This window comes from Oncorhynchus nerka, linkage group LG9a (genome assembly GCF_034236695.1).
Source record: "Oncorhynchus nerka isolate Pitt River linkage group LG9a, Oner_Uvic_2.0, whole genome shotgun sequence".
In the NCBI taxonomy this organism is placed as follows: Eukaryota; Metazoa; Chordata; class Actinopteri; order Salmoniformes; family Salmonidae; genus Oncorhynchus; species Oncorhynchus nerka.
In genome coordinates, this window is record NC_088404.1 from 52280631 (window position 1) to 52307970 (window position 27340).

Consider the following 27340-nt stretch of genomic DNA (forward strand, 5'->3'; position numbering starts at 1 on the left):
TGACACCATATCTCCTATTATTGCCTTATCTACAGCTGTCTACTGATCAACTCATGTTATGTTAGCATTGTTTTTTTTTACTGTGTCTGACAAATAGTTCAAGCATAAGAAATAACACTTGTCAGTTTCCCTCTTTGTCTGCTATCCATTTAGGTTGATAAATCTAAAATGAATTAAAATATCCAGCCCATAGCCATAATATAAATAGCCACAACTAAACAGTACAATAAACAGTTTTTATTGACATCCCGAACTATGCAAAAAAATGTACATGTCATTAGAAAATTGTTTGTCTGTGAAAGTAACAGAATTTGTAGAAATATTTAGCTTGACATTAATAATAAAATGTTCTTTGAGAATTAAGAACCTATACAAATCTGGCATCAAAAAACATACACTAACACAACGTGTCTTTTCGATAAGAAATACATGAAAACACAGTCAATGGACTAGTGCAACAGTCTACACAGTGCAGTCGGAAAGTATTCAGACCTGGATTTTTCCACATTTTGTTACGTTACAGCCTTATTTTAAACTGGACTAAATACCGTTTTTCTTCATCAATCTACACACAATACCACACAGTGACAAAGCGAAAACAGGTTTTTAGAATTGATTGCAAATGTATTAAAACATATATTTTTTTAAAGAAATACCTATACCATGGTTCACCAACTAGTAGCCCGCAGGTGATTTTATTATTGTTGGACATAAAAGACTGAAAACATCAGCAAATCAGCTCCAAGTGATTTGAATTTTAGCAATCTGTTTCAAAAGATTCACATGCATAAAAGAGAGATATACTGTTTGTGATCTAATTCAAATGTAAGCACGGTTTGAAATTATCCGATTTTTTTGTCAAATGTTATATCGATTTGGGCTTCTTGCGGTCAATTTGTAGTCTACAAATGATTTGTAATTATATTCCGGCCACCTGATCATCCACTCAAAAAAGTTGATGATCCCTGGTATGTACATTAGCATGGTCACCTCCCCTGTGTCCTCTCACAGTACCATAAAGCGCCTAAACACTGATCTAAGGTCAGTTTTGTGGTTTCCCCGGAGGTTAGATCTGAGGATAGTACTCTAGATCTGTGTCCAAGGTGAACCTCTACTGGAGCTGTCATCTCCTCTGCAGGCGAGCTGCCGAGCTTACAGTGTCTCTGAGTCTGAATGGGATGCTGGGGCTGTTCTGGTACTTGGGCTGACTTGGCCGTTTCCTATGGGAAGTCTTCTTCACTGGTGTTTTCTCTGGTTGCGGGACGTGGATGGGCTTCCATGGGATTGGGTTGTAGAAGCTGGGAGATGGGTACGTTACATTGTCATAGCCACCTGGGAGAAGACACAAAATACACTTACTTTACAAAATCAAAACTTGCTTTAAAATATACATGCATGACTGTACAACTACATGTGTGTGGCAATAAAACATCTTATTGTTACATTTTTTTTATTGACATTTTCCAGAAGGTGAATATGAGATTGAACAACCCTAAACCGGGTGAAGACCGTTATGTTACCTCGCGGGCAGCCGGGTGCATTGGGACTGGGTCGGCTCTTGTCCTGGGCACGAAGCCATTCCTTAAAGTTTTCCTCTGCTCTCTGTCTGCGCTCCCTCTCCTGAGCCTCTCTGCTGGCTGCCTCCTCCTGTTACAACACAATTGTCCCAATCTCAGCAGCTGAGCACCTCACAAATTATTTCCAGGGAAACCAAAGCAGTTGTGGTCAGAAAGATTGAAACGCATGTTGAAATGGACATTTCCAGGAATTTGCCACATGAACTTGCATTCAGAGTAACAAACTACTGTATAATGCAATTACATGGTTTAGTTCTGTGTTGCTGAAGATTAGTTAGCAACGACAGAAAAGAGAGAGCACAGGAATATTTAGCAAATGGATAATATGTCGATCTCTTCCAACAACTGTACTCTAATGTAGAGCAAAGCAACAAAACATTTCAGAGATTTTAATTGGTTTACCGTCCTGAATACATCTCTGAATAATTCCACAAGCCTACTGTGAAAGAACCTACCTTCGCTCTCCTCTCGCTCTCCATTTTCTCCAGGTTCTTCCTCCGTAGCCACTCTCTGTACTTCTCCTCTGCTTTCTGTTCAATCTCCCTCTGCTTCTGCTGCTGCCTCTGCATCTCCTTCTGCTCTTTGCTCTCCTTCAGCAATTTCTCCTGCTTCTCCTGGGGATGACAAACAATCACAAAAACATGACTTACCCCTTTAGGTGCAGATATAACGTATGCATGAGAAAGCATACAACTGCATTGTTCCTCTCTGGAACTTCGTTAATAACCGAGTCAAAAGAAGGGGGGGGGGGGGGGGGTTCTTAACCTGTTCTTTCTTCATCTGCAGCCACTCCTGGATCTTCTCCTCCACCACCATCTTTTTCTTCTGCTGCTCTCTCTCCTGTTCCTCATTCCTCTCCCTCAGTAGGCGCTCCTAACAAATAACACTTGTCAGCCCCACAGTCATACTCAATTGCTTCCATGTATAGACATTTGCAACCCTAATTTACAGAAAGGAAAATATAAAATGTTAGAAAAACATAAATGATCACGTTCTGACTCCAATGCTAACAGGAGTTGCCAAACAGAAGAAGAGACTAAAAAGATACGACTGCGCACCTCTTCTGCTTTCTTTTCTATTCTGAGTCTCTCCTCTTTGGCTTTGCAGACCAGCCACCTCTCCCAGGCAGAGAGACATGCCTCTGGATCCTCCGCCTCAGTTACTGCTCTCCTCTCTGGGGGCTTCTGTTGTGGATCATCTCTGAAACACACATGCTCAACTCTGAGCATAACTTTGTGCACAAACCCTACAGTTAAGCCTACTAGAGCTAATTATGTGTACCCTTCATTCATACATTTTATTTTGGTCTGTGGCACTTCCATTGAAACAGTCTCATCAAATTGTCTAGCGTCATCAACCCTTTTTAATTGCTTGTTGATGAGGGGACCCTAACTAAAGAGCATGTGGCGCGAACAAAAATGTTGCCGACTGTCTGCTGAATCCAGTTGGGTAACACTGCTCGTGTACACCAACCATACCTGATGGGTGAGAGGGGTCTGGCGTCATCACTCTGTGTGGCTGAGGTGTCTATCTGATGTACGTGGTGAGCTGCAGCCAGGTCCTCATCACTCTCATAGCTGTCATGGTAGATGGGGGAGAGCAGAGAGTAGGTGGAGTCGCCTGTTGAGTCATAGTCCACACTCTTGGATCGGTGCAGTTCCCTGCCGCTGTCCTGGTAAGTCTTTAGAGGAGTCGAGCTAAAACTCTTAGAGGCGGAGGCAGGAAAGCTTGACATCTTTCCCCCTGTTAGCATACAAACATGTGAATATTTATTTTTATTTTTTAATTAAACGAGCACAAACCATTTTTAAAATGTATTTTGTGGATACTCACTCTAATGTCACTCTAGCAGTCACAAATAAGGAATGCAGACAGAGTTAAACAGGAGCTGCTATGTAGCGAGCATTATGACGAACGATCATCGTGATGAACAAGCATTATAATAAACACGCATGGCTACTAAACAGAACCAAAACCGGCTGTGCGCGTGCACCGTCGTGCATAAATATATTTTGTCCCCCTACACCAAACGCGATCACGACATGCAGGTTAAAATATCAAAACAAACTCTGAACCAATGACATTAATTTGGGGACAGGTCAAAAAGCATTAAACATGTATGGCAATTTCACTAGTTAGCTTGCACTTGCTAGCTAATTTGTCCTATTTAGCAAGCTTGCTGTTGCTAGCTAATTTGTCCTGGGATATAAACTATGAGTTGTTATTTTACCTGAAATGCACAAGGACCTCTACTCCGACAATTAATCCACACATAAAACGGCCAACCGAATCGTTTCTAGTCATCTCTCCTCCTTCCAGGCTTTTTCATCTTTGAATTTATATGGGGATCACATCTAAACTTTCATAGTATTACCATGACAACCGGCAACAAAGTTCGTCTTTCAATCACCCACGTGGGTATAACCAATGAGGAGATGGCACGTGGGTACCTGCTTCTATAAACCAATGAGGAGATGGGAGAGGCAGGACTTTCAGCGCGATCTGCTTCAGAAATAGTAATGACTTCTATTTTACATGCTGAACAGACTGGACACGTCGCGTGCACGAGCGGCGCAAAATAAATGTAGAAATCCATGTTAGTCAATTATTACACCCACACTGCTCGCGAGCGTCTACGACGCTAAGGGATAAAATAGAAGTCGTTCCTATTTCTGGCACAGATCGCGCTGAAAGTCCTGCCTCTCCCATCTCCTCATTGGTTTATAGAAGCAGGTACACACGTGCCATCTCCTCATTGGTTATACCCACACGGGTGATTGAAAGACACATTTTGTTGCCGGTTGTCATGGTAATACAATGATAGTTTAGTTGCGTTCACCATATAAGTTCAACGATGAAAAAGCCTGGAAAGAGGAGAGATGACTAGAAACGATTCGGTTTACCGTTTTATGTGTGGATTAATTTGTCAGAGTAGAGAACCTTGTGCAGTTCAGGTAAAATAACAACTCAATGTGTATATCCCAGGACAAATTAGCTAGCAACAGCAAGCTATCTAAATAGGACAAATTAGCTAGCAAGTGCAAGCTAACTAGCTAAATTGCCATACATGTTTAATGCTTTTCGACCTGTCCCCAAATTAATGTCATTGGTTCAGAGTTTGTTTTGATATTTTAACCTGCATGTCGTGATCGAGTTTGGTGTGGGGGGACAAAATACATTTATGCACGATAGCGCACGAGCGCAGCCGGTTTGGGTTCCGTGTTAGCCCTTGGCATCGCAGACGCTCGTTGGCGCGCGCGAGCAGTGTGGGTGCAATAATTTAATAACATGGATTTCTAATTTCTAAATTTATTTTGCGACGCTCTCGCACGCGACGTGTCCGGTCTGGTCAGCATATAACGCCCATGAAGCTCCGATTCGAACCCCCATTCACCAGTTCTGCCAGCGTTATAACGTAAACATATGTTCGCTGATCACCATATATGGAGTTCCGCTAAGCAACCATCTTCATTTACTATCGTAGCGCCCAGTACGTACTTCCAAGAAAGGTCTAAATAAAAATGTACGAGTAACCGGAAAATTCCTCTTCAGCACCTCCAATGTACTGTGTTGAGCTGTTGTAGACTTCTGACCTGTGCGTGGCAGTAATTATTGATTTCCATTGGCATTGTTGGAGGTGCGGAATAAAACATTGTTCAATTGCTTGTAAATGTTGTATTTAGACCTTTTTGGGAAGTACATACCAGCCGTAACGGAACTAAATTACGATAGTTGCTAAGCGAAAGTCGATATTTCGTGATAAACGAACGTATTTTGACATTATAACGCTTGCAGAGTTGGTGAATGGGAGTTTGAACGGAGCGATCTGGGCGTTAATACTGGTTCAACGTTATCGTAGCTATTTGCAGGGCCCGAGCAGCCCTAGTAGACTGTTATTGCAGCTCAGATCAATTATGTTAAAAGGCCCAGACAGCTAGCTAATCCTCTGGCAATAACCTCCCTTGGCACTGGCCAGTTAACGCGATACGTAGCACTGTATGAAGTAGCTACTTACCTACAGACAGTTAGCAAATTAGCTAGTTACTAGCTTGTTTTCCAGCTAGCTAACGTTAGAGTCTCATACAATTATGCTTGTCATTAGCAATGCAATAGCATCTAGCTCGACTATGCAATAAATATTTGGCTTATATTAATCTTTTTACCTAGGTCTTCACGCACCTCTTCCCTTCTGTTTACTTGGTTGTGATTGCAAACAACTTTATTTTCCCATGATACACCACACAATCTCTCACCAATCACCAACGCGGAACGCGACGCTCCTTGTAGACGCTGAGCGGTATCCATGGTGACAACATGGAGAAGAGGGTCGTCACGGTCATGAAAGTCAGATTTGACTTGTAGTAGGTTAGAACTTCCGCAGCAAGCTAGGATAATTAACGTAGCATTTTAGGATAATTAGGTTAAGGGTTAGGTCTATCTAAAATGCAAAAAAAATATCTAATTTTAATTTGAAAAAATACCGGATCACTTCTTGCCATGACTGTCATAACTATATAGTTAAATTCAAAGGGGCTTAATTGGTATGGGCAACATTGTTTACATTGCCAAAGCAAGTGAAATAAACAACAAACAACAAAATAACAATTATAAATTTACAGTAAACATTGCACTCAAAAAGGTTTAAAGTAAAGACATTTCAAGTGTTATATTATCAGCGACAGTGTTTTTAACAATGTGCAAATAGTTGTAGTACGAATAGTAGGGGAAGACAAGTAAACAGATTAATATTGGTTGTATTTACAATGTTTGTGCTCCACTGGTTGCCCTGTTTTCATGGCAACGGGCAGGGTTGGGTAAGTTACTTTCTAATGTAATCCATTACAGTTACTAGTTACCTGTCCAAAATTGTAATCAGTAACATAACTTTTGAATTACCCAAACCCAGTAACGTAATCTGATTACTTTCCCCTTAAGAGGCATTAGAAGACAAAAATGTAGGTTACCAATTGAACAACATCTATTGCAGGATAAATCAATGTTAAAGTTTACACAGCTGGCCAGATGCTAAATTTTACTTTATGGGTTGGTTATTTAGGCTTCTTCTAAACCCATCACTTTCTGCTACATATAATATGATTAAATTATATCTTTACATTAAAAACCAAAGTCTATCAGAATTCCAGTCATTCCAATAAATTCTTGGTCTTCAAGAATAGGACTTGGAAAAATGGAAGTATAGATTCAACAAATTGTTTTACCTGAGCATGACCTCAAAACTAAGGACTTATTAGCCAGCCCTACTCTGTTGTTCATGGAGGACTGATTGGGCTCATTGATTTGAGTTGAAAATTAAATGCTGCGCTCATGGAATGGCATGCTTTGATCACTACTGAAAAGTGCTATTTACATGTGAAAAATGAACGCCATTTGCTGCATTTGCTATAAGCCTATTGTTGACCTTTAGTTGGTGACACTTTGACATGTTGATAATATGCAGCTGTTTAAAGGGCAGATCCAGACTAAACAATAATAAAACGGTCACCCCGTCTCTGTTTTTGGTTAAAAGCTGAAGGATGGGCCTGGAGAAATGTAACCACTCTCAGATTAATAGACAGAGCTATGGACTGACCATCCATGATATCAAAATGGTTGTTTTAAGCATGTTATGAGGCTATACAGTGTTTGTTTACTTTTACAATGTTTAAAAACATTGGGGGAAAACACGGTTATATATTGGGTTCTCCCGGAGTGTGACAGTTGAAATAAGCTCATGAGGCATTTATAAGTTGTTTTAGAACACCTACTAATTCAAGGGTTTTTCTTTATTTTGACTATTTTCTACATTGTAGAATAATAGTGAAGACATCAAAACTAGGAAATAACACATATGGAATCATGTAGTAATCAAAAAAGTGTTAAACAAATCAGAATATGTTTTTTATTTGAGAGTCTTCAAAGTAGCCACCCTTTGCCTTGATGACAGCTTTGCAGTCTTGCACCCTCTCCCCTGAGAACACCCTCAATTCGTCGGGGCATGGACTCTACAAGGTGACAAGTGTTCCACAGGGATGCTGGCCCATGTTGACACCAATGCTTCCCAAAGTTCTGTCAAGTTGACAGTATGTTCCTTGGGTGGTGGACCATTCTTGAAAGACACAGGAAACTGTTGAGCGTGAAAAACCCAGCAGTGTTGTAGTTCCTGACACAAACTAGTGCATCTGGCACCTACTACCCCGTTCAAAGGCTGACTTCAAATTGCACTGTTCTATTTTTCTTCGTAGCCCCACACCTTTTCAATACTTAAATGCTGGACAGAGAGAGGGTTGCACATGCTGTGTTGGGATCCACATCCATGCTAGGACTGCAGGAGTCTGTGAAAGAGGTCGTAGAAGATACTGGGCCAGTGCAGCGTGTGTGTGAGTGAGAGAAAGATGGGAGGAGGGAAAGAGAGCAAGAGAAGGAAGAGAGAGAGAGAGAGAAAGGGGAAGGTTGAGAGAGACCGAGGGAAGGAGATAGATAAAGAGGGACGGGGAAAGTCCTTGTAAAATACAAAGAGAGAGATAAATGCACACCTGTCGTAGAAGATGGATCAGATAATCAACAAAAAATTATATATTTTTTTTTACTTTACTCCAAAAGTTTGAAGATGTGTTGGTCCTAAAGGTGGAGGAGGGAGACAAGCATTCAAAGACAGGATGAGATGGGATGAATGAGTACTCACCCTGGTCAGTGAGCAGAGGCAGCAGGTCAGCTGAACTCTAGGAAGGCAGTGTGAGGGCCACCTTCACAGGCTGCAGGGTCATGGAGAGGTCCTGGACAAACGTGTCCATACTCACATCATCCTGCATTTGGACAATCTGCATAGAGAGAGGAAGGGAAGGAGGGAGAAAGAGGCAGGGACAAAATGGAGAAGGGGAGAGATCAGATGAATTGGAAAATATGATTATGAACAATCAGAAATGTTTTATATCAGACTGTGAGAAGAAATTAACTGTGTACTTATTTTGTAGCCTGGAGGTAATAGCCAATTTCAACTCACGAGCTGAAAGGTGAAAACAACTTCAGAAAATTAAAAAAGGGCTTGATCCCCAGCCTTCTAGTACCTTTGAAGTAGAAAACACACAGAGCAACCAAGCCAGCACTTCTTCCCAGGGGCTTTGTCAGGATGCGATCCAGCTCGCTGCCAGTTCGGTTGATTGTGTCAATGGTTGTGCCTGTTTTCAATCTTTCCGCAAGGTGGCTCAAACTCTCCGTGTTTGGTAAATGCTCAGTACAATGCTCATGTGCTTTCAAATTGGCCCTGATATTATTCCAGAAACTAACATCACTGCTCAAATGAGAGTATCTTTTTCCAAAAATGCGACAATAAAAACAAAAAAGCGGCATCAGCTCTACTTGAATACACAAGCCATGTCCGTGTAAGATGGTGCCGACAGATATGCTGAAAATTTGCAGTTATTTGTTTTTTGTGTGTTTTTTCTTACACTATTAACCTCCTGAAGAAGTTGTGTTATTACATACAACCGGAAATAACTTTTGGTATTCAGAGCGGCGGTGACTCAACAGCATTACATCCAGGAATATAACTTTCCCGAGTTGGAACCTTTGTTCGTACCACTCAGAGCAATTTAACTTATTCCAGAGGCTGCTCCAAAACACTGCTGGCGGAGAAGAGGTATTCGGAGTGGACTCCTAGTCCTACTCAGGAGGCGTGCACACCATCCACCACTTCTGAGTATATTACTCGCTAATGTTCAGTCTCTGGATAATAAAGTAGACAAGCTCTGGGCGAGGATCTCCTTCCAGAGAGACATCGGGGATTGCAACATACTCTGTTTCCCGCAAACATGGCTCTCTCGGGATATACTGTCCCCATCCATACAGACATCTGGGTTCTCAGTACATCGCACAGACAGGAATAAATAACTCTCAGGGAAGAAGAAAGCCAGGGGTGTATGTTTCATGATTAACTACTCATGGTGTGATTGTGATAACATATAGAAACTCAAGTCATTTTCTTCACCGACCGAGAATACCTCAAACAAATGCCGACCATACTACCTCCCAAGAGAATTCTCTTCGGTTATAGTCACAGCCCTGTATTTTCCCCCTCAAGCCGATAACACGACGGCCCTCAAAGAACTACACTGGCCTTTATGCAAACTGGAAACCACATATCCTGAGGCTGCATTTATTGTAGCTGGGGATTGAAACAAAGTCAATTTGAGGAAAATACTACCAAAGTTCTACCAACACATTGACTGTAGTACTCGCTCTGGTAAAACATTGGACAACTGCTACTCAACTTTTCTAAATGCATAGGCCCTCCCTTTGGCAAATCTGATCAAGACTCCATTTTGCTCCTCCCTTCCTATAGGCAGAAACTCAAACAGGAAGTACCCGTGCTAAGGTCTATTCAATGCTGGTCTGACCAATCAGAATCCATACTTCAAGATTGTTTTGATCACACGGACTGGGATATGTTCCAGGTAGCCTCTGAAAATAACATTGATGAATACACGGATACAGTGACTGAGTTCATCAGGAAGTGTATAGGAGATGTTGTACCCACTGTGACTATTAAAACCTACCCAAACCAGAAACCATGGATAGATGGCAGCATTCGTGCAAAACTGAAAGTGCGAACCACCGCATTTAACCATGGCAAGGTGACTGGGAATATGGCCGAACACAGACAGTGTAGTTATTCCCTCCGTAAGGCAATCAAACAGGCAAAACATCAGTACAGAGACACAGTGGAGTTGCAATTCAATGGTTCAGACACAAGACGTATGTGGCAGGATCTACAGACAATCACAGACTACAAAGGGAAAACCACAGAAATCTAACTTCCAAACAAGCTAAACACCTTCGCCCGCTTTGAGGATAACACAGTGCCACCGACGCAGCCCGCTATCAAGGACTGTGGGCTATCCTTCTCCGTGGCCGACGTGAGTAAGACATTTAAACGTGTTAACCCTCGCAAGGCTGTCGGCACAGACGGCATCCAAAGTCGCATCCTCAGAGAATGCGCACTCCAGCTGGCTGTAGTGTTTACGGACATATTACATCTCTCCCTGTCACAGGGTCTGTGGTTTTTGACTATTGTTTCTTCAGGTTTCTACTGGAGGGCACCATTACCCTGTCTTCTAGTTTCCAGGTTACCCTGATTAATGGTTATTGAATTCACCTGGTTGCCTTGTATTTAGTTTCCTCTGTTGGCCTGGATCCTTGCTTAGGTCTCGTGTTTTTCTTAGTGTGCCCTTGTGCGGTTGCTTTGTTATGACTAAGTAAAGTTATGGATTTACCCTTACCTCTGCCTGCTGTGTTTCTCTGCGCCTGGGTTCGAGTTGGTACTAGCATTATTGTCACACTCCCTATCCCAGTCTGCTGTCCGCACTTGCTTCAAGATGTCCACATCGTTCCTGGACCTAAAAAAGCAAAGGTAACTGAATTAAATGACTATCGCCCCATAGCACTCACTTCTGTCATTATGAAGTGCTTTGAGAGGCAAGTTAAGGATCATATCACCTCTACCTTACCTGACAACCTAGACCAGGGGTGGACAACTCCAGTCCTCGAGGGCCTGATTGGTGTCACACTTTTATTCCATCCCGAGCAAACACAGCTGATTCATCAAATTGCATTCTAAACTGAAGATCATGATTAGGTGATTATTGGAGTCAGGTTTGTTAGCTGGGGCAAAACTGTGAGACTAATCAGGCCCTCGAGGACTGTAATTGTCCAACCCTGCCCTAGACCCTCTTCAATTTGCTTACCGCCCCAATAGATCCACAGATGATGCAATCGCCATCACACGGCACACTGCCCTATCCCATCTGGACAAGAGGAATACCTATGTAAGAATGCTGCCCTGTGCAACTGGGTCCTGGACTTTCTGACGGGCCGCCCACAGGTGGTGAAGGAAGGAAACAACACTTCCACTTTGCTGATCCTCAACATAGGGGCCCCACAAGGGTGCGTGCTCAGCCCCCTCCTGTACTCCCTGTTCACCCATGACTGTGTGGCCACGCACGCCTCCAACTCAATCATCAAGTTTGCAGATGACACAACAGTAGTAGGCCTGATTTCCAACAATATCAGAGAGAGATTTACACGGTTATCAAAAGCTCACGCCAGGGTTAAGCCTACACCAAACACAGCCCTTATTTTAAGTGTTTCTAAAATCCCCTCTGGGAAAAATGAATGGTGGAAAAATTATTGGAACCATTTTCCAGTTATACCGCTAGGTTTTATGGATATTATGACTAATACCGTGTTACAGGGAAACAGGGAAACACAAGTACTTCTTACCTCTTCACTATTCATGTTAATAAATTAGTCTGTCAATTTAAACTAAGCAAACTGCTAAATCATTCAGTTTACATCTTGCCTACATCTTGCCTAGGCTACTGTAGGCTATCTGAAATTAGATGTAGGCCTATCAGGGGCTATAGGCTACCTGTATCTAGCTAAGATTCTAATTAAGCAAAGTTTAATCAGTTATCATAAATGCATTTGGGGCGGCAGGGTAGCCTAGTGGTTAGAGCGTTGGTCTAGTAACCGGAAGGTTGCAAGTTCAAACCCCCGAGCTGACAAGGTACAAATCTGTCGTTCTGCCACTGAACAGGCAGTTAACCCACTGTTCCTAGGCCGTCATTGAAAATAAGAATTTGTTCTTAACTGACTTGCCTAGTTAAATAAAAAATAAACTGAGATTTTAGTCTATAGCCTATGTATATTTGTCCTTGTGTAATTGTGAATTTGTCTCCCAGTGTCTGTTGGAAAGCCGACTGAACCATGTTTTCCTCTAGGATTCTGCATGTGCTTTACTCTATTCTACTTATTTTTATCCTAAAAAAAACTTCCTAGTCCTTACTGATGATTAGCATATCCATAACATGATGTAGCCACCAACATGCTTGAAAATATGAAGAATGGTACTCAGTTTTTGATTTGCCACAAACATTAGGATACCTTGTCAGTTGCACAACTGAATGCATTCAACCGAAATGTGTCTTCTGCATTGAAACCAACCCCTCTAAATCAGAGAGGTGCGGGGGCTGCCTTAATCAACATCCGTGGCACCCAAGGAGTAGTTGTTGTTGGGGGTTAACTACCTTGCTTATGGGCAAAATGGGAGTTTTTGTCACCTTGCCGGCTTGGTAATTAGATTCAGTGACCTTTCAGTTACTGGCCCAATGCTATAAACCACTAGGCTACCTGCCGCCCATACACTTTGTATTCAGGATAAAAAGTGATTTTCTTTGACACATTTTTTGCAGTATTACTTTAGTGCCGTATTGCAAACATGATGCACGTTTTGGAATATTTTTTATTCTGTACAGGCTTCCTTCTTTTCACTCTTGTCATTTATGCTAGTATTGTGGAGTAATGTTGATCAATTTCTTCAAAAGACAATCAGGTCTATACAATTATCAAACGTATATATTGGTAGTAGAAAGGAAACACAGACTCCTTGTTTAACTATTAGGATTCTCCTTTAGTAGTACAATTGTATGGCAGAAGTTGGTAGAGTACGGTATATGATACCTCTCCCCAGGTTCTGCGTGGCGTCTAAGACCTCCTGCAACTTATATAGTTATAGGTTCATAACAAGGTGACATTTCACAACAGAGAAGTCTAAGCATCTTCTGCCAAGTGGCGGTTTCCATCAGGCCTGCGGTGGCCTTGTGTTCTCAGAAAACCAGTCGGATTCTCAGAACGTCAGACAGTCACGGTGGGACCCAGACAGGAGGAGTATGAGCTTAGGCGGTTTCCGTCATCTGATAGTGTCTGCAGGGCATATCACTCAAGTCAGGTTTTAACACACACACAGAGGTCTTCTGAGAGGAGACCTTACAGTTCATCATAACACAATTTATTAACCCTTTAAAAGGTATGAGGCCTTGGTTTAACCCCTTCAGTAACTACAATATTTTTGATCCATCCTCAATTATCTCCTGTCACAGCCATTAAACTGGTGAAATTCCTGAGCGGTTTCCTTCCTCTCCGGCAACTGAGTTAGGATGGACACCTGTATATCTTTGTAGTGACTGTGTGTAATCCAAAGTGTAGTTAATAACTTCACCATGCCCAAAGGGTTATTAATAAAAAAAATATAAAAAAATATACCAATAGCTGCCCTTCTTTGCGAACCATTGGAAAACCTCCCTGGTCTTTGTGGTTGAATCTGTGCTTGAAATTCACTGCTCGACTGAGGGATAATTGTATGTGTGGGGTAGATTGGGCAGTTAAACATTATTATTTCATACAGAATAAGCCCATGCAACATATGTGACTTGTTATGCACATTTATATTCCTGAACTTATTTAGACTTGCCATAACAAAAGTGTTGAATACTCATTGACTCAAGGCTATTCTTTTTTTTCTCTTTCTACATTTTTTCAAACATAATTCCACACATTATGGGGAATTGTGTGTAGATCAGTGACACAAAATATAAATGTAATTATTTTTAAATTCAGTCTGTTACACAACAAACTGTGGAAAAAGGTTGAGGCGTGTGAATACATTCTGAAGACATTGTATATTTACCATTTGTGAGTGTGTGATATGGGGGTTGACCGTCTATACTCGGTTGCCTTTGCATTACCACTCAAATTAACCCATGGTGAAAGTTGATGGGAGATTGTGGGGGGTACCTGAAAAAGAGCTGGTTGGATAGAGTCATTTCATGCTAATTTATTAAATTATGCCCATATGTATATGCAAATTAGTTATTTTCAAACGTTATTATTCTATCAATATGACAGAACGTATAAAAGGGCCATATGTGGTTTAAAAACGTTGGCATGTATTTTTGATATTTGACATTCAGTCCCACAATGTCTGAATTCCACTGATTTTCTGTCTCTCATAGAATTATTTGCTTATAATGCAGTCAATATTTGACAGATTTAGTTTTTCTCATTAAAAATGGTTAAGTATCTTTCTCCATTATGCAGCTGTTACAATTATCAGAACTGTATTTTGGACCTTTTTTATCCATTTTGACGACCGTTTCTGATGTTGATAGGGGGTCTGTCTGCATTAAGGTGATTCATTTCTATAGCCAATAAAATATAGCCTGTCCAACTTCAGGTAACTTCTACCCAAACACACTGCATTAAGGGAATCTGGAGCATTTCTTCTTCACATTCATGGCCATAAATACTCTGGTGTTCTGGTGGATATCTTACTTTTACAATATGAGAACCTCTCTTCAGCAGTCTGTCAAATTTGAGAATATCTTTGACCCCGTGTAACATCTAATTTAAATGGCTGTCAATCTAGTCATTGCAAAGGAGATGACGAGAGTTCTTTCAATCAAGATTCAGTGATTTTGTGACCATAAAAGTGAACGTTCATTACATTCATGTTGCATTGTTATTATGGATAAATAGTGATTGCTGGGTCTAATTTCGCTCTGCCAGTAATGGAGACAACATTGAGAGAAAAATAAACATTTACGGATATAAGCCAAACTCATCTTTGGTATAAGGCTCAGGGGCAATTTAGACCTGTAAAAAAAAAAAACTTTAGTAACAGGGGCTCATTAACATATTTCCCAGGGTTCTGTTGATGGCGCCTTCCACTATTAGTGCGATTTCTGTATCAGTGGAGTGTGATTTATGGGCCCTTGTATGGAGGAGCCTTCTATAAAGCTACAGTGTAATAATGGATAATCATATTGGAAAACAAATTATCTGTGTAGAAACAAAGCCTTGGTTCTATGAACTAATTGGACAGTAAAGGAATAGTTTCCTTCTCCTTTTCCTGTTTGTGCTGAGGTATAAGGTACCAGGTCTGGCGAGAAGAGGGCAGAAGTGATGTCACTGGACAGAATAGAGACAGACAACTCCCAACAAATCACTCTCACTTTTAATGAACTAATATAGTAGAGTAGTGCATAGTATACATACATTACTATATGGTAAGGCAGAGTTATGGCTAGTTATGGTTAGAAAAGTACAAAGTGACCAATATACTACCCTACTTACATCGCAAAGTCTAAAAACATTGTCTTATGGTTGGCATTGAATATGTTGAACAGCAGCTGAACTTATTGTTCGCTGTACACACAGAGAGTATGCTTGATGACAATCAACGCAGCTTTTTAAAAGTTTCCAAAAAGTACACAAATAACCATCCCACTTTACAATGTGTTCCTGATAGTTTTCTATTTGCACAGTAGTTCCATAGGGAAGTACTGTAATCTAGGTTCATATTTGACACCGTACATATTAAGTTAGTTACTACTCAAAAATGGTGTCAGTATCCTCACAGATGAACCAACCCCAAACCCAGGGTAGAGGGGCCGAGTGAACGTGGTCTTGACTCCGTGGAGGAGGGTCATGGTGTCTGAGACAGTCACGCTGTAAAAGGACAGAATTCCTGCCCCGTGGTCCAGGTACACTCCGACTCTGGAGTCTGAGCGGATGGCGGGGATAGAAGTCTCTCTACCATTATGGTAGAAACAGCATCTAGTTGCAGAGCAGTACAACCTCCAGGACTGGTCATTAGCACCAAACCAACACTCATGACCACTTCCTCTCCTGCTGATCCCTTTATATGAGACGGCTACATCAACCTCCACCCCGGTCCACTCTACCTCCCAGTAGCAGGGTTCAGACACACTCCAGACACCCTCTTTACACAACACCTGTTTCCAGTGGTTAAATCTATGTTCATGGTTGAGATAGGTCTGGATCTTATGACTCCTGGTCACCTTTCTGTTCCCCTCAGACAGACACAGGAGTTTATTTGCTGTGTTGGGATCCAATGTCAGCGGGCAGCAGTCTAGGAAGAGGAAAAATGGTGTAAAATTATTATTTGTATTTGTTTTAAAAGACCCTGTGAATTTAAGGGTATTTTATTGATAAGCCAGTCAACCAATCTCTGCTCCCATATGTTGGCCAATCACCTTCTTGGCGCTCTTCCCTTGGGTGTTAGGGGAGTTTTATTTTCTCAAAAAGAGCGGGACATGAGCATACAGGAGAAGAGATGACCTAGTCAAGTTGATAAGTGCATCCACTAAACTCTGAGTAGGCTTAGTGTTTGAATAATGTTTGCAATGCTAACATATTCATACTACCGTTTGGTTTTCGCCTTCTATTCATTGCTTAATAAATGTAAACAATGTAGAAATATGTTTTTCTTTCTGAACTCTAGTTTTAACTATGCTTTGTTGAAAGTAAAACAGTTTCTGGGGGGGAACAAAAACAGTGACTTTGGAGGTGACTACAGGTATTTGAATAAAGATCTGAGAAAGCAACTACTTTTTCAAACTATTTGAATACAGATCTCAGGAAGTTACTACTTTTCTGAAACTATTTGATTGGCTGCCCTCAACTAATGGCATGGCTGCATCTGGAACTGCATGTTGAAGATGGAAATAGAATGAGTAGCGCACACACACAATCTACTATACTATTCTAAGACATGCATCTGTTGGTCACAGATACTGTACCATTACAACAAAAAGGTAGGTGTGGATCAGAATACCCTTCGGTAAATGGTGTGACCACCATTTGCCTCATGCAGCATGACATCTCCTTCGCATAGAGTTGATCGGGCTGTTGATTGTGGAATGTTGTCCCACTCCTCTTCAAATTGCTTTGCGAAGTTCCTGGATATTGGCGGAAAATGGAACACGCTGTCGTACACGTTGATCCAGAGCATCCTAAACATGCTCAATGGGTGACATGTCTGGTGAGTGTGCAGGCCATGGAAGAACTGGGACATTTTCAGCTCCCAGGAATTGAGTACAGATTCTTGCGACATGGGCCGTGCATTATCATGCTGAAACATGAGGTGATGACAGTGGATGAATTGCAGGACAATGGGCCTCAGGATCTCATCATGGTATCTCTGTGCATTAAAATTGCAGTCGATCAAATGCAATTGTGTTCATTTTCCGTAGCTTATGCCTGCCCATACCATAACCCCACCGCCACCACGGGGCACTCTGTTCACAATGTTGACATCAGCAAACTGCTCACCCACGTGCTCTGCAGTTGTGAGGACGGTTGGACGTACTGGAAAATTCTTTAATAAAGCAATTTTGGAGGCAGACTTATGGCAAAGAAATGAACATAAAAACATTCTGGTAACAGCGCTGCATTCAGCATGCCAATTACACTCCCTCAAAAGTTGGGATATCTCACCAAGAGGGACGTAAACAGATTTGTACACATTTTAGAAAGCTTTTTTGTGCGTATGGAACATGGGACCAACACTTTACATGTTACGTTTATATTTTTGTTCAGTGTATACACACACAGTACCAGTCAAAAGTTGATACACCTACTCATTCAAGGGTTTCTTTATTTTTTAACCAAAAAGGTGTTAAACAAATCAAATAGCCACCCTTTGCCTTGATGACAGCTTTGCACACTCTTGGCATTCTCTCCACCAGCTTCATGAGGAATGATTTTCCAACAGTCTTGAAGGAGTTCCAACATATGCTGAGCACTTGTTGGCTGCTTTTCCTTCACTCTGCAGTCCAACTCATCCCAAACCATCTCAATTGGGTTGAGGTCAGGTGATTGTGGAGGCCAGGTCATCTGATGCAGCACTCTAGTACTCTCCTTAGTCAAATAGCCCTTACACAGCCTGGAGGTGTGTTGGGTCATTGTCATGCATGCATGCATGCATGCATGGGCCTCGTTTTACCCTAATACAAGGGCCTGAAACTCATACAATCCACATCAATTTGAACCAAATCCACATCCATCGTTATCATATTTCCCAGCATGCTCTATATAAACCATATTCAACTACCTCAAGTATTTGTAAAGTTGGTTATCTTCAAATACACTACAAAATAAAACTATTTTCTGCCCAGGTCTGGTTGGTGAGAAACATTTTAAGCATCTGTTTGGTTCTTATTGGACCACCTGTGGTGGGTCAGATCCCTAACAGTCAGTGTTGTATAGCAGTCAGTGCTGTATGAGTATATAGCAAGTGAGGTCTCAGAAGCTGACCACTCAGAATGGTTCCAGCTACCTGCTTTTTTTTACAAAGTGAGTGAACATGCACTGTGCGCGTGTGCTTTACTTACATTCTAAGAACTCCTCTCTGGTCTTGGGCTCAGAAGGGCGAATGTTTGGAACTTTAGTCACTATAGGACACAGGCACAACCATCATTAGGAGGTATGCAACAAGTTTCAGGAGGGCAACGTCACTCAGCGATGCTAACCTAGCCATCAACGGTACAAACACCGCAAATCATACTGCATGCATCTCTACAGAAGACACAATAGCAAACATACAAGAGCACTTATGAGCTCGAAATATGCCTTGTGCCAACCTTTCCCGTATATTCTGTCCATTTCCTCCTTGCAGATGTCTTGTAGTCGCTCTTTCAGTTCAGTGACAAATTTCTTCACGTGCTCAAAGGTGACAATGATGCTGGGTGTGCCCTCAGATCCAAGAGGGACACAGAGAGACTGGAAATGCTACGACATTGAGAAAGGCTACGGTTACTTTATTTCAGCACATTTCACTTGTGAAAGAGTTCTAGACCTAGTCATTGAAAAGTCATTTGTGATTGACATTTAAGTTAGAGATGTCACCTGGAGGAAATGGATGTGATCTTCTGTGTGTGACAGGTGCTTTAGCTCAGCATCTCTCCTCCTCAGTTCAGCGACCTCTTGCTCCAGTTGCTTCAGATGCCTTTTAGCTCGACTCACTTGAGCCTTCTCTTAGGCACTGATCAGCTCCTTCACCTCAGAGCGCCTTTTCTCAACGGAGTGGATGAGCTCAGTCAAGGTCCTCTCGCTGTCAAACAATTCCGCTTGTGCAGAGCGCTGTTGGGACACAGAGAAGAGGGGATCCATTTCAACCACCCTATTCACTTAGCTTTCATCGGGACCCCAGACTGCCGCGAGTGTAATTAAAATGTTCCCAACGCTCACCTTCAGAGAGTCCACAGCCCGTCTCAGCTCCTGCATCTCCTTCTCTCTCTTCTGGATTCTCTGCTGGGATTTCAGATTATTTCCCCCCAACTGCTTCTGCAGAGAATATTATCATTTGCATAAAACAAATAGCTTACTATCAAGGTAGGCCACTGTGCATCTGACAAGGTACCCAGAAAACAAAATGTTGAAAAGGCGTTTTTGTCTGACGTTGAAGCCATCTACACTTTTAGTTCTGAAGGAACCGGTTCAAGGAACGGAACCTGAAAATACCGATATTTTTCAAGGAATCTAAACAGACCCGGGCCAAAGTGATCTCTCGTGTTCCCGGAAGTGGAACCGTTATTTTCAAATCTTGAGAGCAGCATAATGTTATTTTTTGTTTCTAATGTCTAGTATATAATGCTGTAATTCAGTGAAATGTATGATGCTAGTAATGGCAAAAGCACATTTCTATTCACGCCATGATGTTCAGCGCTTCAAGCCAAGCCCCTTTCGTGTCCACACCTCTCTGGCTCTCACCCCCTTGAAATTTGAGCTGCATCTCGCTCTCAAACATCTGACTCATCAAGCGTGCAACCACTAGTTTAACGGTCTGAAAACTATTGCCCGCTCAAATGGGTTGGACGTCGCACTGATTGGATGATCCCTTTCCAAATTGAACCTCATCATTCTGTTTTGTATGAGGAACCAGGGACATCGACCTACCAGATGAAGCATGTTAAAAACAGGTTATGTCCAAATTATTTTTGCGAGTTAAAATGTCTCTACTCTGCTTCTTACGCATATTCTCACTCGCTGGTCTGGATGCCAGGCTAAAAGAGATGAACAAATGTATTGTGTGATTTGACTGTTCTCATCTTTACCTGTTTTTCAGTCCTTTCTTCTGCAGCGGCGACTATATCATGGCCTTTATGATCATCAATCACACACAGCAGACAGATACATTGCTGATCGGTACGACAGTAAACCTCCAGCAGTTTGTCATGGCGAGTGCAAATCTTCTCCTGTAGTCTAGTAGCATCAATCAACTTGTGTTTTTTTCCTTGGTTGAGGTCATTGTGAAGTTTTAGGTGAGTCGCACAGTAAGAGGCAAGACACAGCAGACAGGACTTGACAGCTTTGAGTTTTCTCCCAGCGCAGATGTCACACCCCACATCTAAAGGTCCAGCATAACAGTAAGCAGGAGGAGCAGCTTGTCCTGTCATCTTCAGTTTCTCCACCAATTCGTTCAGTAGAGTATTTTTCCCCAGAACAGGCCTTGGGGTGAAGGTCTGCCTGCACTGGGGACAGCTGTAGACACCTTTCCCATCATCCTGATCCCAGCTTTCTTTAATGCAGCCCATACAGTAACTGTGTCCACAGGCAGTAGTCACTGGATCCTTCAGTGGATCCAGACAGATTGAACAGGTCATCAAATCCTTATCAAAAACAGCTTCTGCCATGGTGAAACACACCCTATCAGACTGAGCAGCAGAGTCAGAGAGAGATGCTTGTTTCCCGGATTAATGGTTTGTTCTGAGCAGTAGGTGTGGCTTCCACTGAATTCGAAACTTGGCTTTTGGCCTGGATCTGTGAGTGATCCATAAAATCAGTGTCTGGCCAGCAGAGGGCATCAGAATCCCTATTCGTCAAGTACAGTACATTGACTTGGTGAGTAGGCGCTGCCAGCAATAGACAGTGTACTAACAGAATACAGACACAGTCAACATACTTACAGTAAACATAACATTCTGGAGTAGATACAATTTATAGAGGGGATATGCAGAGGAAAGGATGCTGCCTTAACAAATATATACAGTGCATATAGTCTAGTGCAAACGCAGTATACTGCAGGTTATTGATGGCAAGGTGCAGTGTTCGGCTCAAATACAAAGTCTCTTAATCCCCATGATATGAGGTCTTTCAGAAGTTTCAATTAGAACCTGACCAATACATCGCATCACCGACAATCGGCCTATATCAGCATTTTTAACCCTATATCGGTCGATAATTCCACCAATAACTGATATTCAATAAATAGCTGATCTGAACGGCTTGTGGCCATTCTCATGTCATTCTTGTCACAATGTAAGAAATCAACATTGACTCACAACCAGAAAATAAATTCTGATGAAGGGTCAAATTGGTGTAAAATCCTTCATCTGTGTCGCATTAAGATCATCAGCGTGCTGAAGTTTCTTTTCATTACAACCAGAGATAATTGTCTTCTCAGAATGATCACCTGGTATTAATCTAACCCTTTTCAATGTGGCAAGGGAGCACGTTTTATTCTGTTCTGGACACATCTCCCCAATAGCTAAAACCCCATAACTTCTGTGCATGTGCTACGGAACAACGCTCAGCTAGTTTCGGAAATCCCATATCTATGGCTGGAACATTGGTCCACTGTGGGAGGCAACCAGTCTGATGCTCCGCCTCTTCTAAAAGTTACATTAAGAGCTGGAGGTTTGTTGTTGTTGTTGGGGGGGGGTTCATATTTCAAGTATTTTTAATTGTTAAACAAACCAAATAATATAATTTAGCATTCAAGTTGTTGCGTAACATTGACCGTAATCATGATACAGATAAAAGACGTAGAATGCTTAAGTTAGCCACTTCACCCAGGGGTAATTTACAATGTAGCCTAGTACTCGAGCTCAAGTCATCCCAACTAAATAAAATGCATATCCGAGAAACAACGGAAAACAATAATACTGAACTCTTCCATGCAGCAACTCACACATTTTGCATGTTAAAAAAAAAGAAGAAAAAAGTCTGTGGTGGTGAGGTTTCAATTAGAAGCTGACCGATATACTGCGTCGCCGAAATGATCTGCTGATATTGGCATTTTAACGCTTTATCGGTATTAGACGATAATTCCACGATAACTAATATTCAATAAATAGGATTGGGGGGGGGGGGGGGGGGGGAATGGGTATCTCAAGCTGATCTGAATGTTTGCGGCCATTCTCATTATGTCACAATGTAAGAAATCAACATTAGCAGCATATTTCTTGGACAACTGCTCTTCTGAATGGCAATTCAGGAGAATTCCGTGTGGAAAATGACACTTTCATTTCCCTGCTGTAAAACAGTATATCAGCAGATATATCTGTATCGGTAAGTTTTGTCCCCCAAAAAATCGGACCCAAATAGCCATATCGGTCAGGCTCTAGTTTTAATAGGGCAAATAACACGGAGGTGTGTCACTAAAAAAATGTAAACATATTTTGGTAGGCCGTACTATTGCGATTAGCTGGCTTCCAATAGGCTTACCCATGACCAACAAAGCTCACTACCTCTTTAAATGAGTGCATATTTCCACGCTCAACCATTATTAATGAGAGAGCGACTCCTGTGCATACAAACAAATGACTAGCTGGGTGCAGTCCTCCTGTGGTCAGTAATTAAGGATACAGTTCTTCACAACCACAACACACATTCAAGTATCTTCTTCATTGTTAGTGGCGAGTGATGGACAAGCGTGTCTAACAAAAGGGATCTTTGGACACAATCTTGGCGTTTACAAGTGAACAGCAGTCAGTGTGCTGGTTTAAATCCTGACCATCAAATCAGCTACTGATTCAAACCCGACAAACCAGATAACTGGCCAAAACTCTAAAAGCCAAATCAATCACATTGACCTCCTGCTGCTTCTATCTAATCTATGGGTACTGAGTAGAGCTCTAGGCCTGGGTTACGGAGGCTCTACTCTGAAGGTACTGAGTAGAGCTCTAGGCCTGGGTTACGGAGGCTCTACTCTGCAGGTACTGAGTAGAGCTCTAGGCCTGGGTTACAGAGGCTCTACTCTGCAGGTACTGAGTAGCGCTCTAGGCCTGGGTTACGGAGGCTCTACTCTGCAGGTACTGAGTCCGGGCCCTCGTCCCTCAGCATGTCCGTTTCAGGGCTAGGCAGGCCTTGGTCAGAGGTGGGCGTTTCGGCCTGATCCTGGGAGAGGTCTTCGGAACACCGGCTTACATTCGGGGAAATGAAGTCGGGGCTCGTGTCACATGACTCGGTGCTCTGCCCCGACATGGTGGCGGTGATCATCGTGGCGACACTGGGCGGGATGGGATCAAACTCGTCGTCCTCCAGGACCGGCGACTCGTGGGCGTCTGTGAGGGAGAGACTCAGGGTGACTCTCGGGTCTAAAGTAGCCACCATTCTACATTAATTGAAAAAAACATCACAGGTGAAAGAAATTCACCACCAATTTCTTTCCCCATTGTGCATATGGATGAAGAAAGTAAAGTACAGCACTTAATAATATTAAGATGCCCCCTCAGAGGCACTGAGGAGAAAGACTTACTGAATATGGAATCAAAACATAGAATTACGTTACGTCAAATACTTTCAAAAGTGTTGGATATGTGTAGATCTAATTAACAAGACGAGTAAACTACTGTACTGTGAAAAATGCCTGAATGTGCAACTATTTACAGTAAACAACTTGTCTTTCTGCCAATGTTGCCATCATGACTGTAAAATGTCAAACTCACTGCTGAAGGCCTCTGGGTACTGCTTGGCGATCTTGCCCTTTAAAGTCCTGCGTGGACAGATAAAACCATGAATATGTGGATTATGAAAGAAAGAAACCAAGGTTAGAGCTATAATTTTGTGACTACTCCCACGAGCTAGAGTGAAAATTGGACAAGAGACAGTATGTGACTGACCGTCACAGTCAGATGAAAGTTTTCATTCGTAGTTAGTATAATATGTACTTGGAGGAAGTATAAAATCCACCAAGAAAATGGTTGTTAAACAACCCCTTGCCACTTCCTGTAGATCTGACAATTTGATAGGTATGAAAGTAGTTCCCATCTTGTCCCGATAGGCTGGGTGGAGACATTACCATATTGTTTACACTTATCCAACCCGTGTCAGATCTACAGAAAGGATTTCGGGGTAAGGCTTGGGGATGTAGGGTATAAGGAGTCTAGAGGCCGGGTCTAAGGGTAGCCTCATTGTCTTACGTCAGATAGCGTGACGGCAACGGCGTGTCATGTCAGAATGACGCCATCTGTCAGAAGAAAATGGGGGAGGTATTAGGATGGGTCCATCACCTGATTCTCCTAAAGATGCTGTCCAAGTCCTTCTTCATCTCCACCAGGGTGCGCGTGTGAAGCAGGAAGTGTTCATTCATCTGCTGCAGCCGCACGTTGGAAAGTCCATTGAAGTTGATCAGCATCTCATTGGTCTTCTCAAAGCGGTCCAGCCTGGGAGAGGAGCCAATGACGAGCAAGATAAAATAGGCTCTATTATATCGATAATATTAAATTAATGGTGTCCTATTTGTGTTAGTCTTTGGCAAAGCTGTGCCTGTTTTGCCAGTCTGCACAAGCTGAATGTAACAGGCTTGAGTGTCAAGGAAATGAGTAGGTCTAGACTGTTTTGTTGGTGTAATAAAATCACCTCAGATCTGATTGACCCAAAATGAACCAATGTTGTGCTGTATTTGACTATTGTAACATATCACAGCGAGTGCAAGGTCATCCATCAAGACTCCATGCAGCCAGCTAGTCTGCTCTCCATGTTAGTGTTTCCCAACTCCAGTCCTCAAATACCCCCAACAGTACAACTTTTTATTGTAGCCCTGGACAAGCACACAAGTTGAATGAGGTATGTTGTTGGGAAACATTGCTCTGGGTGAGAAATATCAATGCTCCCAGCAGATATAGGATGTGCTCTGTGCAGCAGTCCGGACTGTTACTCACATGTGCCTCTGGGCTTGGATGATGGCGTTGACATCCTCAGAGTTTACCATGCTAAGCATTCTGTTACAGAATATTCCAGAAGCTGTGGGTTCCATGGTGCTGATGATTAATGGAAAGCATTTACCATCAACACTGTGAATACATGAATGTCAAACAGCTAGGTGTTTGTATGACAAATTATAACAAATAGCTAGCTAACACAAATATGAGCCTGCTAGGGAGCAGGCCTATTGTAGTCAAGAAATGCTATGAAGCAGTTACATTGTTAGCACTGGCAAGATACAAGGCTTATTATGCGTTCTGTTAGTTTGCTTAACACTGAACAAAAATATAAATGCAACAATTTCAAAGATTTTACTGAGTTACATTTCATATAAGGAAATCACTCAAAATAAAATCAATCAGGCTATGGATTTCACATGACTGGGAATACAGATATGCATCGGTTGGTCACAGATGTCTTAAAAAAAGGTATGGGTGTGGATCAGAAAACCAGTTAGTACCTGGTGTGGCCACCATTTGTCTCATGCAGTGTGACACATCTCCTTCACATAGAGTTGATCAGGGTGTTGATTGTGGCCAGTGGAATGTTGTCCCACTCCTCTTCAATGGCTGTGCAAAGTTGATGGATATTGGCGGGAACCGGAACACATTGTCGTACACATCGATCCAGAACATCCAAACATGCTCAATGGGCCATTGAAGAAGTGGGACATTTTCATCTTCCAGGAATTGTGTAGAGATACTTGCGACATGGGGCAGTGCATTATCTCGTCACAATGTCTGTGCAAATTTCCATCGATAAAATGCAATGGTGTTTGTTGTCCATAGCTTATACCTGCCCATACCATAACCCCACCACCACCACCACCACCACCATAGGGCACTCTGTTCACATCACAAGTTGACATCAGCAAACCACTGCCCGGTACAGTCGAAACCGAGATTCATCCGTGAAGAACACACTTCTCCAACGTGCCAGTGGCCATTGAAGGTGAGCATTTGCCCACTGAAGTTGGTTTACGACGCCAAACTGCAGTCAGGTCAAGACCCTGGTGAGGAACGACGAGCACGCAGATGAGCTCCCCTCCTTTTGTGCCAAACGTCTTAGGTTGTGCAAACCCACAGTTCCATCAGCTGTTCAGGTGGCTGGTCTCAGACGATCCCACCGGTGAAGAAGCCGGATGTGGTGGTCCTTGGCTGGCATGGTTACAAGTTTAAGGCTGGTTGGACGTACTGCCAAACAACGTTTGATAATGGTAGGGAAATTAACATTCAATTATCTGGCAACAGCCCTGGTGGACATTCCTGCAGTTTGCATGCTAATTTCACGCACCCTCAAAACGTGAGTCAGCTGTGTCATGTGTTGTGTGACAAAATTGCAAATTTGAGAGTGACAAAGTTGTTCACAATTTGAGAGAGACGTTTTTGTGCGTATGGAAAATGTCTGGGATCTTTTATATCAGCTCATGAAACCAACACTTTTACGTTGCGTTTATATTATTGTTCAGTGTGCTAAAGCTAGCTGGCCTGCATACTAACGTTACCTAACTATGATGGACTAGACTATAGACAGACAGTACACGTAACGTCACACAGAACGAGCTTAGTTATACAAATGTGTGGTAACGATAAGCAGGCTAGCCTAACATACTTACGATTAGATATGTCCCAAACTCGTTATATCCGTGAGTTTTCTTTAACACTTGAATGGCAATATACACTCTTACATTAAGCTACTGACATTCACTTTCATAACTGGAGCTAGATGTAATTTAGCAGTCTGTGGCAAAGAGAAACATTTATTTCTGGAGAAACAGAACGCTACGCTGCACCGCACTTCCGTGTTGTGGAAATGTTGATCATGTGACATTGGAAAGGAATATCTGTCATTTCCGGTGGCTTTATGGCAATCACAGCAAACCAAAGGTAGTTATTATAATTGTTTTTACCTTTTTTTTTTACTTAAGGGCGGGTTAGGGGGTAACGGATTACATGTAATTATTTTTTGCATGTAATCCGTTAACGGTAACTGTAGTCTTTACATTACTTATTCTAATCAGATTACAGATACTTTTGAAAAACTGTATTACTTCGAGGATTACTTTTAAATTCAGAAAGGATGTTTGCGAAAATAAATATTTCACACTTCTCTGTTTTGAAAAAAGGCGCAAATTTAAGTTT

General features: G+C 42.1%; 3 protein-coding genes across 3 annotated transcripts; all 3 read right to left on the reverse strand.

Annotated features, from left to right (window-relative positions):
* Positions 1-222: 222 nt before the first annotated feature.
* On the reverse strand, positions 223-5846 carry LOC115134490 (coiled-coil domain-containing protein 34-like). The gene is made up of 7 exons (XM_029668514.2): positions 5741-5846; positions 3056-3320; positions 2636-2777; positions 2343-2450; positions 2033-2191; positions 1521-1647; positions 223-1332 (listed from the first exon to the last, which is right to left on the reverse strand). The coding sequence occupies exons 2-7, from the start codon at positions 3310-3312 to the stop codon at positions 1124-1126; spliced, it is 1002 nt and encodes a 333-aa protein (XP_029524374.1). The 5' UTR covers positions 3313-3320; positions 5741-5846; the 3' UTR covers positions 223-1123.
* Positions 5847-15405: 9559 nt separating this feature from the next.
* LOC115134492 (E3 ubiquitin/ISG15 ligase TRIM25-like) lies at positions 15406-22505 on the reverse strand. Its single transcript, XM_029668518.2, has 6 exons — positions 20327-22505; positions 19461-19556; positions 19119-19352; positions 18854-19001; positions 18605-18664; positions 15406-16341 (listed from the first exon to the last, which is right to left on the reverse strand). The coding sequence occupies exons 1-3, from the start codon at positions 20903-20905 to the stop codon at positions 19248-19250; spliced, it is 780 nt and encodes a 259-aa protein (XP_029524378.2). The 5' UTR covers positions 20906-22505; the 3' UTR covers positions 15406-16341; positions 18605-18664; positions 18854-19001; positions 19119-19247.
* Positions 22506-22601: 96 nt separating this feature from the next.
* LOC115134493 (kxDL motif-containing protein 1-like) lies at positions 22602-27011 on the reverse strand. Its single transcript, XM_029668519.2, has 5 exons — positions 26815-27011; positions 25157-25255; positions 24506-24658; positions 23942-23988; positions 22602-23557 (listed from the first exon to the last, which is right to left on the reverse strand). Exons 2-5 carry the CDS (start codon positions 25249-25251, stop codon positions 23295-23297), a joined length of 558 nt encoding a protein of 185 aa, XP_029524379.1. The 5' UTR covers positions 25252-25255; positions 26815-27011; the 3' UTR covers positions 22602-23294.
* Positions 27012-27340: the final 329 nt, after the last annotated feature.